Source organism: Littorina saxatilis, linkage group LG2 (assembly GCF_037325665.1).
Source record: "Littorina saxatilis isolate snail1 linkage group LG2, US_GU_Lsax_2.0, whole genome shotgun sequence".
NCBI classification, from domain to species: Eukaryota; Metazoa; Mollusca; class Gastropoda; order Littorinimorpha; family Littorinidae; genus Littorina; species Littorina saxatilis.
In genome coordinates this window covers 86,342,953-86,356,699 of record NC_090246.1, presented here as the reverse complement: position 1 = coordinate 86,356,699, position 13,747 = coordinate 86,342,953, and the positions used below count along the sequence as shown (strand labels likewise).

At 41.8% G+C, this 13,747-nt stretch overlaps 2 protein-coding genes across 2 annotated transcripts in view; both read right to left on the bottom strand.

Annotated features, from left to right (window-relative positions):
- Positions 1-483, bottom strand: part of LOC138960435 (pneumococcal serine-rich repeat protein-like) — a 42,032-nt gene extending 41,549 nt beyond the window's left edge. Inside the window, exon 1 of the mRNA XM_070332347.1 lies at positions 395-483. Coding sequence (XP_070188448.1) covers positions 395-483 — 89 coding nt within the window. The remainder of the gene's footprint in view (positions 1-394) is intronic.
- A 2,402-nt stretch (positions 484-2,885) lies between these two features.
- On the bottom strand, positions 2,886-13,433 carry LOC138960005 (uncharacterized). The gene is made up of 3 exons (XM_070331723.1): positions 11,931-13,433; positions 6,926-7,033; positions 2,886-6,364 (listed from the first exon to the last, which is right to left on the bottom strand). Exons 1-3 carry the CDS (start codon positions 12,193-12,195, stop codon positions 6,171-6,173), a joined length of 567 nt encoding a protein of 188 aa, XP_070187824.1. The 5' UTR covers positions 12,196-13,433; the 3' UTR covers positions 2,886-6,170.
- Positions 13,434-13,747: the final 314 nt, after the last annotated feature.

Genomic DNA, 13,747 nt, shown 5'->3' with positions numbered 1-13,747 from the left:
TTCAGTACTGGCCGGGTGTCCAGTTTCAGTACTGGCCGGGTGTCCAAGATGATGTTGGCTACCTATCACTAAGAAGAAGAAGAAGTATGATGTGTTTACAAGCATTGCTCAGTCATTGTTGAATCTGTTTACCTTCCACATGAAAAAAGACCTACTTCATCTAGGGCGATTTTTAACCTGTAAATAATTTACTCAGACATTAAGATTTGGAATGGGAGAAACGATCAGTGTAGCTGTAAGTGAGGAGTGCAACCGAAATGACCGCCATATTGGGTTACTTCAAACTTCCAAGAAAACTTTTACGTCTGTGTCTTTGAAAATGTAAAGAGAGTTCATCAACGCCTTCAGACTACAATGTTCATTCACGTGTTATTGTGTAGAACCAAGTACATACCTTCTTAAATCATTTAGAGATTCTTCCATGGTTTCTTTCGTTTTGGTTCGCGCGCTGATGTGTTCCCGGAAGGTGCGCTTGGTGCGCATCAAGGGAGCTAACTTTTCTCTTCTTTCGTTTTTGCCACAAGGGGGAGGTCACCTCCTTGTTCTCTGTAACAACTGAACATTCCGATATATTCCTACCCCAGTTTTCTTGATTTAGGTACTGCTGTGTTTCTAATATTCTCTGTTCTCTTTTTCTACCATGTTCTTTGTGTGTTATACGACTAAATATCTTAGAAGGGCTGTAAATCAAGTAATTAGTTGACTTCCAGTAATTTCATGGTGACATATATAATTATATAGGTAGCCTATTGCCTTCCGACCAGACATTTGACAGCAAAACGAACCTACAGAATTACCAACTATAAATACAGCAATTCAAGTGAACTCACGCACTAACTCACCGTAACCAGTAACTCAGTGCGGCTAGTAACTAATGGATTCATTGATCACTGAGTTGACACTGCGATTGACGACTCAGTGACTGACCGGTGTCACGATTTCATCTTTCGCCTGTGTACATATTTCCCCCTCGATATATACTCAAGACTGAAATGTTGTTTCCTGGTAAAATTAAGAAGTGAAATTATTTATGGACGAAAAGCATGTCAGTTTCTTGCATGTGAAGAAAATTGGTGGTTAAATGTAATAGATTTCACCCCCAAAATCGATTTATTCGAAAACGTGTACCGAGTGGTTACGTCCCTTGAGTAAGAAGGGAAACATTTTAAAATGAATCAAATTTCTAAGTTAAATAAAAAAAAATTGGTTGGACAAATTTGGCCCCATGAATGTAAGGTACACAAGGTCGCTCATCAGTACTATCGAAGGGTGGTTTTGTTCAGTGTAGAGTTTATACTAGATCAACGAGGCCGAGAATCGAAATATCACCACGGCGAAAGATGACTGAAAACGTCACACCTGCTGGCTGACTGACTCAGTAATTGACTGAAGTTTGTGAGGCTGACTGACAGCGATGACTTACAGACTCAGCGACATAGAAAAGAAAGGCAATTCAGTCAAGTTATTAACAACTGAGTCGCAGCGATACTCAAACATTTAGACAAAGTCAGTAATGATGAAATCATGAGTCAAAACTAATACAGTGAAGTAGGCCTATTCACCGAAACCCGTCGTCCTAGATTACGTATTACGTATAAGGGGGACCTAATTTGCACAAAACATCGTTTTTCATGTGTGTGTGTGTGTGTGTGTGTGTGTGTGTGTGTCACGGGTGGCCGGGTGTGTGTGTGTGTGTGTGTGTCAGTGTCAGCCTATGTGTACGGTGTGACGGTGTGTGTGTCGTGTGTGTCACGTGTGTGTGTGTGTGTGTCACGGTGAGTGTGTGTGTGTGTGTGTGTGCCACGGTGAGTGTGTGTGTGTGTGTGTGCAGTGTGTGGTGTCAGTGTGTGTCAGTGTGTGTGTGCAGTCAGTGTGCGTGTATGTATGCATATGGTGTGTGTGTGCAGTGTCAGTGTGTGTGTGTGTGTGCCGATGTGTGTGTGTGCTGTGTGTGTGTGTGTGAGTGTGTGTGGGTGGTTGTGTGTGTAGTGTGTCTGTGTGTTTTTTGTTTTTTGGGTTATTTTTAAGCTTAATACCAATTCGGAGTACATAACATATCCATATGATTCAGAAAAAAATAAAGAATCCAATAAAATAACATTTGTGTCTTTTATTGCGATTTTAATTAGCAAATTAATGAACTGTTTTTTCAGTAAACTTCGAAGCTGAACTTGCAATTCCAACGAAGAATTTTTGACCAAAATTTCAATCAGTTTTATTTTAGGTCGCAACAACGATGGGTATGTGCGATTACCCAAACTGGGCGACCGACATTTTGTTTTGTTGCCTCTAGACCTTTTTGATTTCAGTTACCTATTTTTTTTAATTTTTAGCAGTGATAGACGGATAAAGTGGCTCTTCCGTTATAGGTGAAGCCTGTGTGCATGCAGTTACTTTTCATTGAAGTCCGTCATACGTCTGTCCATCCGTCCAGCTTGATTTTTATTTGACATTTCTTTTAAACTGACCTGCTTTGTGTTTTAAAGACTGTCACATGGCAACCACGTGGTCACACACACACACACACACACACCACTGACACACATGCACGCATGCACACCGGCACACACGTGACACACACACACACACACGCATCATACACACACACGCGGCACGCACAGACACACTGCACACACAAATACGGCACACACACCCACACACACACATTGACATACACTCCGTGACACAAACACACACACAAACACACGCACACCGGCACACACACACACACACACACACACCGTGCACACACACACACACACACACACTGGCACACATCATGTTGACACACACACACACACACCGTGCACACACACACACACACACACACACACACACACACACACACACACACACACACACAAATCAACAAACTTCACTTCAAATGCATTCAATGAATCTATTCATAGAAAACTGTGTACTCAACTTTGTCTGATGCAGACAAATCATCGTTCGTTAGGAACACAGATGACACAAAATAATATTTACATACGTACAGACAATCAGTCCAGCCTATAATTACAATAACAAGATATAGTCGTTTGTATAGGTTCATCTAACGCTGATTCAAACGAGACTGAAAGTCGCTTAATCGTTCGCTTCTTCTCATTCTCTCATATATGTGTCAAGAAACTGGTCCCGAATAACTGTCACTTCGTACGTGATCTACCCTGTTGTTGTCTATACATATCATGTTAATATAAGATGTGTGGTAGGTTGTTGACAGAACAGGGTTTTTTTTGTCACCCAATTCGATATGAATAAAAAGCCGTGAAAATAATGACAAAAAGTACTAATTTCCATTTGTGAGTAGAACTAACTCAAACGCAAAACAAACTGGCAACTAACTGACTGAACTGGAAACTGAAATGAATGACGTAGAATTAGAACTCAGACGGAATTGCTGTTAAGAAAGCAATAAACTTAAAGCTTGTCAAGAAAAAGTAATGCTTTGAGTAGTGAGTTTTTGAGAGTACTACTGAATATTCACTCAATAAATGCTGTACATGTATAAACAATATCCCATAATGTAAATTATGAAAAAATATCCAGTAATAATGTAGCCGTGTGGCGATTTCATGTACTGTTGTCCCTACCCCCCGCGGGTTAGGGGGAGTCCCATATTGGTTGGGACGAGAAAGAATTTACCCGATGCTCCCCAGCATGTCGTAAGAGGCGACTAACGGATTCTGTTTCTCCTTTTACCCTTGTTAAGTGTTTCTTGTATAGAATAATTATAGTCAATTTTTGTAAAGATTTTAGTCAAGCAGTATGTAAGAAATGTTGAGTCCTTTGTACTGGAAACTTGCATTCTCCCAGTAAGGTAATATATTGTACTACGTTGCAAGCCCCTGGAGCAAATTTTTGATTAGTGCTTTTGTGAACAAGAAACAATTGACAAGTGGCTCTATCCCATCTCTCCCCTTCCCCCGTCGCGATATAACCTTCGTGGTTGAAAACGACGTTAAACACCAAATAAAGAAAAAAGAAGAAATGTTGTCCCTCTCTTTCACTCCCAGTCTATTATCTTCCCCTGACCCAAGTTGTGTCTCCCGCTAGGATTATTGTGTGTTGTAGCTAATTGTAGGTGTGTATGGAGGCTGTTTTCTTATTGGTTGATTGTTTGAACGAGAGCGCGCGTGAGTCAGAATAATAGCGTGGGCTAGAAGAGTACCCGGTGTGATTTCGAAGTGTGAAGACGTGTCAGTGTGCGTATCTTGGATTGTGATGTTTTAGTTGTAGTTGAACGATGTTTGTGTTTCTGTAATAATCAATGCAAGTAGTATAGTTTGGGCCATTATAACTGTATTTTGGCGAAGGAGTGATTCGAGGATTGTCACTTTAGAGAGACTTTGTGTGTGTGTTCAGTTGAACAAACGTTTTAGAGCTGGGTTTATCATGATCAGCGAAGTGACTTTCGACCTGGATCGTAATTCAAGTTCCGACGAGTTGTGCGCGGCTGTATATTGAGGAAGGAACTACACTGCTTTCTGGTGTACGTTAATTAAAAGTCACGTTATCGCAACCTCTGTCTTGGCGTCTCATTTATGCTTCCTGGCCTATAGTTTCCCCCTTCCACTCCACCCTATCACAATAACAACAAATGTGTCTCAAATCAAATCAAATCAATAGGCTACAATTCGATGATTGGTTTATGAAACATGTATTCAGATAATTGCAAATAACAATGCCCGCATACAATCCGGCAATTTAAGCAAATGGAGCACAACTAGCGGTGTATTTTATAAACCTGCTCTTAAACTATGATGTAATAAAATATCTGATTCCGCCGCCGACGAATACAACGTATGCTTATATGGAAAGGGTAATTGGATGATTGCAATTCGATAATTGCACGGTGATCATTGCATATATATACAGATATAAAACATAATCTCTGTGTGAGTAAGGATGCAAGTTGGTCAGCCTGGAAACACACACACACACACATGCACGTACACACACCGGCACACACACATACACACACACACACACACACACACTGACTCGCACACACACTGACTCGCACACACGGCAATACCCACACGCACGAACAACTCTGTTTTGTGCAAATTACATAAGTACAAATTACACACACACACACAAGTGACAGTCACGCCCAGGAAGATCAGAGACATAATTGAATGTATTCATTACTCTGGTAATCTGGTGAGATGTATCAACGCTGACCACTTCCATGTCAGCCACTTTCTGCTTAAGTTACACATTATTTTTCACCGGTTCAGTATAAGGCTGTCAGATTGCTTGATATCTGTCATGTCAAACACGTTTTCTTTACATAAATATCGGCACTGTCGATAATCAAGTGAGACAGAGCGTTAATAACAAAATCAATCCGCTAACAAAGGAAAGTTAGAGCTCTAAATACTGATAGACAATAGGTAAGCGAGCGTTATAACACGCATTAAAATGAACAGGCGATGAGAATGAAAGTCGCTTGTTCATTTTAATGTTTCTTTATTATTCACTCGGGTGCCAGTGCTGATATGCACAAGAAAGTTACCAACCGGGTGGCCTGCTCCCAGCCGCAAGGGTCGGGTGGATTGAATGTGAGGTTTGTTAGTGATTTCAACCCTGCGGCTGGCTCCCATCCGGTTGGTATATATCTCTGTTGTTCCAGTGCCTGTGGTTGGTACCTTTCTTGTGCACGAGCGCTTAGTACTTCCTCAGTCAGCTTTACAAGTGTCGATGATGCCAACAAGGCTAAGTGTCATAAACTGCCCACCGAGACAGTGTCTTCTTATGACCAGAGACTGTATTATCAAGCGTGTCCTCTTCACTGAGTCCTCACATCATCATCACTTTACTACATGCCGTTTCGGATATATGCGATCCGGATGATGTGGGTCGTGTGCGTACGGGCCATACTTCTGAAAATGATCTTTTAACTAATTGCACTGAGTGTATCTTGCTGTGTTCGGCTTCGTTGTGTGCGAGTTTTAAACCAAACCCAGCGGCAGACAACAGCTCAAAACCCGAGCATTTCCGACAGGAATAAATCATCGTCCAATTTCAATTCGACTCTGTGGGTTGCGCCAGCGTGCGAGTTTCAGTCAAGATCGACAACTCCACTAACTTATCACACGAAGTCAGCGAACAATCCACAAGACACGAAGCAGCAGGACTTGTTCTGTTTCGACCCCATCCATTTACAATCTTTCCCCCCGGGAAGTTAGAGTTGGAGAACTGGTTTCAGAATCGGAAGAGGACTCATCGGTGTGTTCCTGGGGGTCTTGGTGCTGGTGATTATTGTCCTGACTGGCATCGCCGTCCGCCGGTAGAGACCTCTCGGCGGCCTCGGCGTTGTCGGGTACCTCTGGGTATGCCTCCCCAACGGGTGGAGCTGTTTAGACGAATTTGCATGATAAATATATATGTGTGTGTTTATGAAAAGTTCGTGAAAACATATGTGTATTTTATTGTAGAATACATCTTAGTCTGATGATGTGTATTATATTCGAAAGAATTCAAAGTCGGTTTGACGCTTTGAAATGGGAGCAGATGCCGGAATGACGCGCAACCAGACATAATTGTGTGAATGAGGGATTCTTTATTACACTGTATTCTTTTCGCGAGGAGAAAATCAATGCTGAGTTTCTCGTGATCGTCACACACAAGACTTTAAAAAAAAGAAAAAAAAGTTGAGTGCCCCTCTTTGTAAACACTCAGGTTCTCAGTTTATAATGTTAGCACGTCAGTGGGAGAGAGAGAGAGAGAGAGAGAGAGAGAGAGAGAGAGAGAGAGAGAGAGAGAGAATGTGGGTGTGTTTGTGTGTGTGTGTGTGTGTGTGTGTGTGTGTGTGTGTGTGAGAGAGAGAGAATGTGTTTGTGTGTGTGTTTGTGTGTGTGTGTGTGTGTGTGTGCGCTTGCTTGCGGGAGGCGCGCCTTCGAGCGCGCATACACACCAAGCTCACGGGGCATATGGGTAGCATGTCTCTTCCGGGCACCCAAGTCTTCGGATGTGTGCGGGGTAGTGTCGTAACCGCTGTCTCTTTCGCCCCCGGCACTGGAACCTGTCGTTAAAAAACAAGCTATCATATTCCTTCATAACCACTTACATATACCTTTCTTCCCGCAACACAACACTCAAATCATTATGCCGGCTTTCCGCGTATGTAATTGTATATATTCAAACCCCAAACCGACCTCTGTATCTCAGTCTGTGGGCGAGTTCAAATCTATACCCGGCTCTGGGAACTGTGTGTGAAAAATTAGCTTCTCTCAGGGGCGAAAAGTAGGATGGGGTAAAAAAAAAAAAAAAAAAAAAAAAGAGCGAGCCACGCCGGAAGAAAGCAAAATGTACAATATTTATACAGTTTAAAATCTATAACTAAAACAGCCGTTTAAAGTTTGAGCGCCCACACGCTTTATTTGAAGATGTGCCCGATATGTGGTGACACAATTACAACCCCCAGCACAAACTGAATAGCTCTCGGGTCGAATAGGAAAGCAATGCAAACCGGCTGATCCGTGCAATGCATTGAATTACGAAAGAAGGTTATTTCCCTTCCGCGCCCGGTTTGTATATTTTAAGAGACAACAACTTGATTTTCATGGAAGCGCACAGTCGCTTATCTTCAGTGATTCTGATTATGAAGCTTTAGTTATTTATTACCCATAGCTTTGCTATGTTAGCACAATTAATCACTTAATCTTCGATTTTGTCGTTCATTTCTATATAGAACAGGAAGAAAAGTCGAGATATGAGGAATGATCAGATAATTTTGACCCGGGACAACTCAGGTTTGTGTGACGGTTCAGAGGAAAAAGGAAGGCAGAAGAATTGGAAACAGTGATAACAAACTCAGACAAAGACATAAAGACACAGACACAGACAGACAGACACACACACACACACACACACACACACACACACACATACATACACGCGCTCGCCCGCGCACGCACGCACCACACACACACACACACACGAACACACTGACGTGCGCGCGCATGAGGAAATATTAACCACTCATGCACTATTGGAAGACTCAAACTGACACGACTTTCTTTAAAGGCACAGTAAGCCTCCCGTAAACCATCACAGATACTGTCAGGCTTTTACACACAGTACAAACACCCTTCCATTTGAACGCTCACCGAACGGGAACATCCTAGGTGCCCTACGTAAAGAGCGAGCAATTTTCAAAGAATTAATTTTGCGGATTGTCTCCTCACACAATCGGACCGTTGTGCGTTTTGGCGCTAGACCTAACTTTTAAAATCTAAATGATAAATTGACAGCTTGTTACACAAACATTCTGAAATCATAAAAGAAATCTTTTTTCATCAAGACAAGATCAGTAGCCTACAATTCGAAGTTTTGAAAGTTTGAAAAAAGAAAACCCCGGAAGCAGGGTCACGCAAGGTCGTGGTTCTCGTAGCAGACGACGGTTTATAGGCATCGCCAGTTCCTCTGAACAGTCAAAAGCCATCGCTAGAGTTCTTGTGAACCACAGCCGTTTGTTTCGTGCATAGTCAGAGGTACATAATAACGTGCTATTGCAGATAAGCTCACAACGAGTCGCATTCAAATTACTAACTGACAACAACATTGTGAAAAAAGGAAACTGGATCACACGGGTTCACGATAAACCACGCAAAAATGAATTCTTTGAAAAATTCTCGCTCTTTACGGAGGGCACCTAAGATGTTCTCAAGCGGTGAGTGTTTAAATGAAAGGGTGTTTGTACTGTGTGTAAAAGCCTGACAGTATTTGTGATGGTTTACGGGAGGCTTACTGTGCCTTTAACATATACTGCTCTTTGAGATTTTGCTATTATTTTTTGTTTGCAGGAGAAACTCGGGGTCAAGACTGCTAAATTGTAACAAATACGTTCTTAGCTGTCATATAAAGCAATTTTTGTGTTATAAAAGCGTTGGCTGTGGACAGAAACGAGTCAGTTTTAGGCGGCAAATTTAGAGTGAACCATGCCAAAAGTGAAAAAAAGAGAAAAAGCCTAACGGTTTTGAGGTTTGTGTTTCTGCAACTCTTTTGACATGTGCAAGTTGTCCAGAGAGGGTGAATACAGCCAATTAAAAAAATGTGAGCGCTCTAGCGCCGTTAGTTTGTCAGAACAGGAGGTGGTCCATATTAGGAGCCGGTCCATATTAGGAGCCCTTCCCCTATTCCAAAGGCGGATCCAGGATTTTAAGGAAGGGGGGCCCACCCGAACTTTTTTGCACAAACTTGAAGTAAAAATCCAAAAACAGACTACCAACGTTCCAAAATTCAGAATAAAAAAACAAGAAAGGTAGGTTGTTGGAACGTTTAAAGGCACAGTAAGCCTCCCGTAAACCATCACAGAGCTCCCCGAGCGTCTACATACAGTCCAAGCATACTTCCATTTGAACGCTCACCGAACGGGAACATCCTGGCTGCTTTCTGTCGAGCGTGAGAAATTTTCAAAGAATTTATTTTCGTGGACTTGCTCCTCTACAACAATGGCGCCTCGTTTTGGTGCTGGACGGCTGTTATGAATATTCAATACCGGAAATCACGCCCGGACAGTAAGCCTCCCGTAAACCATCACAGATACTGTCAGGCTTTTACACACAGTACAAACACCCTTCCATTTGAACGCTCACCAAACGGGAACATCCTAGGTGCCCTACGTAAAGAGCGAGCAATTTTTAAAGAATTAATTTTGCAGATTGTCTCGAACACTTTTTGGACCCATCCTGAACTCAGGTCAAAAATGAGTTACTTCCCTTCGGGTCTCATTCTATCGATGTAAACTGGCCATAGCCGTGGATCGATGATTATCAGAATGTTTTGGACCGTGGTGCGTTTTTGCGCTAGACCTAACTTTTAAAATCTAAATAATAAATTGACAGCTTGTTACACAAACATTCTTTAATCATAAAGAATTCTTTTTTCATCAAGACAAGATCAGTACAATTCGAAGTTGGGAAAGTTTGAAAAAAGAAAACCCCGGAAGCAGGGTCACGCAAGGGTCGTAGCAGACGACCGTGTTTATGCATATCCCCGTTCCTCTCAACAGTCAAAAGCCATCGCTAGAGTTCTTGTGAACCACAGCCGTTTGTTTCGTGCATAACAACGTGCTATTGTAGATAAGCTCACATCGAGTCGCATTCAAATGACTAACTGACGACTACATTGTGAAAAAGGGAAACTGGATCACACGGGTTCACGATGGCTCAGGGGTAAGATAAACCACGCAAAAATAAATTCTTTAAAAATTGTTCGCTCTTTACGGAGGGCACCTAGGATGTTCTCAATCGGTGAGTGTTTAAATGAAAGGGTGTTTGTACTGTGTGTAAAAGCCTGATTGTATCTGTGATGGTTTACGGGAGGCTTACTGTGCCTTTAACCTTCGCCGGTCGTCGTGTGTCCCTGTGAACCCGGAAGGGTGTTTCAGCATTGCAAATATCTCTTAAACCAGTTGGAATTTTTTAATGCGCTTTTAAGAATGCCTGACACATAAAAAGCTCTCATGTCCTAAAAGATCATTAAATTTCAGCGAGAAGTAATTAAAAAAACAAAGGTAAACTTTAGACTAAATACTCAGTGAAGACATCGTGGGGCCGTGCGGACCCATGTTTCTCAAACTGAAGGAACTTACATAAAAACTAGGCAGAGAAGTCACAAACCTTCAGGTATTGGCTCTAAACATCGTTTTCTACGATCTGTTTAATTTTGGAGTTAATAAGCATGTCGCGTGGAGCGAAATTAATACAGAACAATGTGGGTCCACACGGCCCCACGACGTCTACAGAAGGGTATTCACGTTTTCCCTTTTTTGAGAAGCTTTAGTCCGCACGGTAGCCTAATAATTAAATTAATAATTTAATTTAATTACTTCTCGTGGAAATTTAACCACGGCGTCTACGGAAGGGGATGCACGTTTTTGTTTCTTTGGAAAGCATGGGTCCACGGAAGGGTATGCATATTATTCCTTCTTTGAGAAGCATGGGTCCGCACGGCCCCACGATGTCTTCTGTGTGTCGTCAATAACCCGGTCGGGCTAAGGTTAAAGGCACAGTGCAGCTCACAGCCTTCGTTTTGCGTTTTTGTTGCAGCTGAGTGCATTTACAGTTCAAAAATCCTCCTATGGTAGTAAAACAAACCCAAAACTACCCAACGACGACATCTGTAAAGCTCGACAGTTTCTTGTTCACGCGAGTGCATAAATTAACCTAGTTATTACGTGGTGTTTGGTCGGAGTTCGATTCAACTGAGTGATTCCGGCCTCCATTTTGTTTTACACAAACTCATGATGACGTCTGACATAGTTTGCTAGTGACTGTCTTTTTGTGCATGATGTGGTGATCTACCTGATCTAAATTTAGATCCAAAAATAGGTAAAGACCAGCCGGGTCCGAGTACGAAATTAATTCGTAAAAAAATCGCAGTTCTTGACTCTTTGGGTGCAAGTCAATGAAACTTGGTAGTTCCTCTAACGGTTAGCTGCCTGAGGTATGACTAAAAGCCCCAGGGGCTCCGTGCACCTGGATTTGACAAGTTCAGTACCTTTAATCAAGTGAGTGCCGCTCAAGACAAGAAATACTGTCAATGCAAACATCGTTAAAGATTGATTGCTGTCAGACAATTCAATCTAATCTTTCACAACGAGCCACCTACAAAATAAGTAAATGAATTAATGAATATATTAACGGAGAGATAAATGAATAAATACATTAACAAACAAAAGACACCCAAGAAAGCTTAATTTCATGGAACGTTTATAAACTATAGAAAAAAAACCACCCCGAAATATAAACAAAAAGTTTAGAAAGAGAGTCATTCGAGTTCTTGGTAAACACAGTTTTGTTAGTAGTACATGTATTTTTTATTCAGTTTTTGTAGTGGGGGGGGGGGGGGGGGTGTTTAGGAGTGTGATGTATTAAAAAAAAATTGTCTCTAACGGGTTGGATAAATCAACTGACCTTTCTCTCTCTTGTTGACGACATCCAGGGAGAGATCTTGACACTGCTGTAGAAGGGGAGAGAGGGTGGCGTCCACTTCCTGCAACCGTTTCAACAGTTCTGGCACCGTCGCTACCTCTCCCCCTGTTCTCTGTTCCAGCAGCTCTCTCTCCCAGTGAGACAGAAGGCACTGAAGGTTCCCACCAAACTCGTGTCTGCGCTGATGCTCTTTCCTCAGCAAATCTCGTAGTTCTTGTTCCTTGTTGGACGAGTCTTTGGCTGCCATGGCAACGTGGTAATATACTGTTATATTATATACTGTCCTTATATCAGCAGGAGTTTTATCATGAAGTTATACACTTTTGGTGACTTGGCTGTTGATGTTTATCACTGGTTAGTTTCTCGAAGTTGGTTCAGAAAGTTTTTGTGTGTTATGTGGACGTACACAAACTTCAGTAGGTTTTGTTTGTTGAATTCAGACGATCGCGTCATGTCTCTAGCTCTACCTTGAATGACTAATCGGGAATATCAAGATGATTTTGTGTGGGTTGAATTTGTTCCTCATTGGCCTCAGATGTAACTGGAAGAAAGGCTCATTGTTTTCATTTCGTTGAAACCTCTCATCATCATTCGGTTTTCGAAAAACTTGTCGTTATTGACTTCTGTTTCCTTTTCTACCAGTCTGTTTTTGGCACTGACACTTTTATTATGTACAGCGGATTTGTTGTAGGCTCAGACTTCATTCCTGGTCGAAGTACAAGAACTACACTGTACAGAATGTCACTTCTTTAATATGAACCGACACAGAAGATCGTATCGTATTTATGTTTCAATGACGTCACACAATGAAACTCCAAAGCAATTCTGGATGTAATTATCCTTGTGCATGTTGTGTATGCCTAATCAGTCATGCGTGCACGACTGTTTTAAATGTCGCTTCCAGCCAAACGTTTCTCCTTTCAGTTTGGCAAGTCTTGTCATGCCGAGACAAGTCAGTGTTGTGTCAAAATAAAGTTGAATTTGCACTTCGAAAGCTAGCGTAACACAGCAGGTTGAAAAACTGGTAACTCACAATATGTCAATTCAGCAAGTCTTTCCTTACCGGCAGGGGTTTTGTGTCAAATGAAAGTTAATTTTCGACTTGGAAAGCTAGCCTAAACAGAAGGATAAACACACTGACGATATATCAACTTTGTAAGTCAATGTTACACATTACATGTATGCTGCCACACCAGGTAAGAACATTATTAACACACAATCAACCATTGAAATGCGTTCATCCCACAGACAGATGGTATTCGTGACCAACTGATATCAGCTGACGCGAACACACCTGCCGACTAATTTGCAGAAAGTGAACGCATTGCGTTGAATAAACTTACTGCGGCGAACTCCTCAGTAAAGGAACGACTCCTGCACTCAACTGCAAACTGCTGGAGACAAATCCAGTCGGGCCGAGCAAGCCTAGTGCATGAAAATGTAACAGCAACACTACTGACAAAAGCAGGTAGAAAAAACGTCGACAACCCGGAAGAAGTTATCGAATGTCAACACTTTTAAGCATGACTACAGCCCTATTTTTATCATCTCAATTCATCTCAATATTTTTTAAGGCATTTGTTTGTTTGCCTTTTTTCATTGAGCAGCTATCTTCCTGGTCTAAGAAAAAGAGCCAGCGAATGAAACAGAAATACACTCTCACTGCCTCGTTGAAAATTTTGAGTCACATGCTTCATGATTTTGTTTGTTTGATGTTTTGTTTGTCTTCTCTGCAGTTCACAGTTGTTCCTCTTTCTCAGTCGCAACAGAAGTGTAAATGGACTATGGCCTTTGCTACA

Excerpts from the sequence above, each read along its gene's own strand:
- LOC138960005 (XM_070331723.1), bottom strand. The coding sequence starts at position 12,195 with ATGGCAGCCAAAGACTCGTCCAACAAGGAACAAGAACTACGAGATTTG. Across the intron at positions 7,034-11,930 it reads CGTCAACAAGAGAGAGAAAG|GTTCCAGTGCCGGGGGCGAA; the intron begins GTCAGTTGATTT and ends TTTTAACGACAG. Across the intron at positions 6,365-6,925 it reads CCATATGCCCCGTGAGCTTG|CTCCACCCGTTGGGGAGGCA; the intron begins GTGTGTATGCGC and ends TCGTCTAAACAG.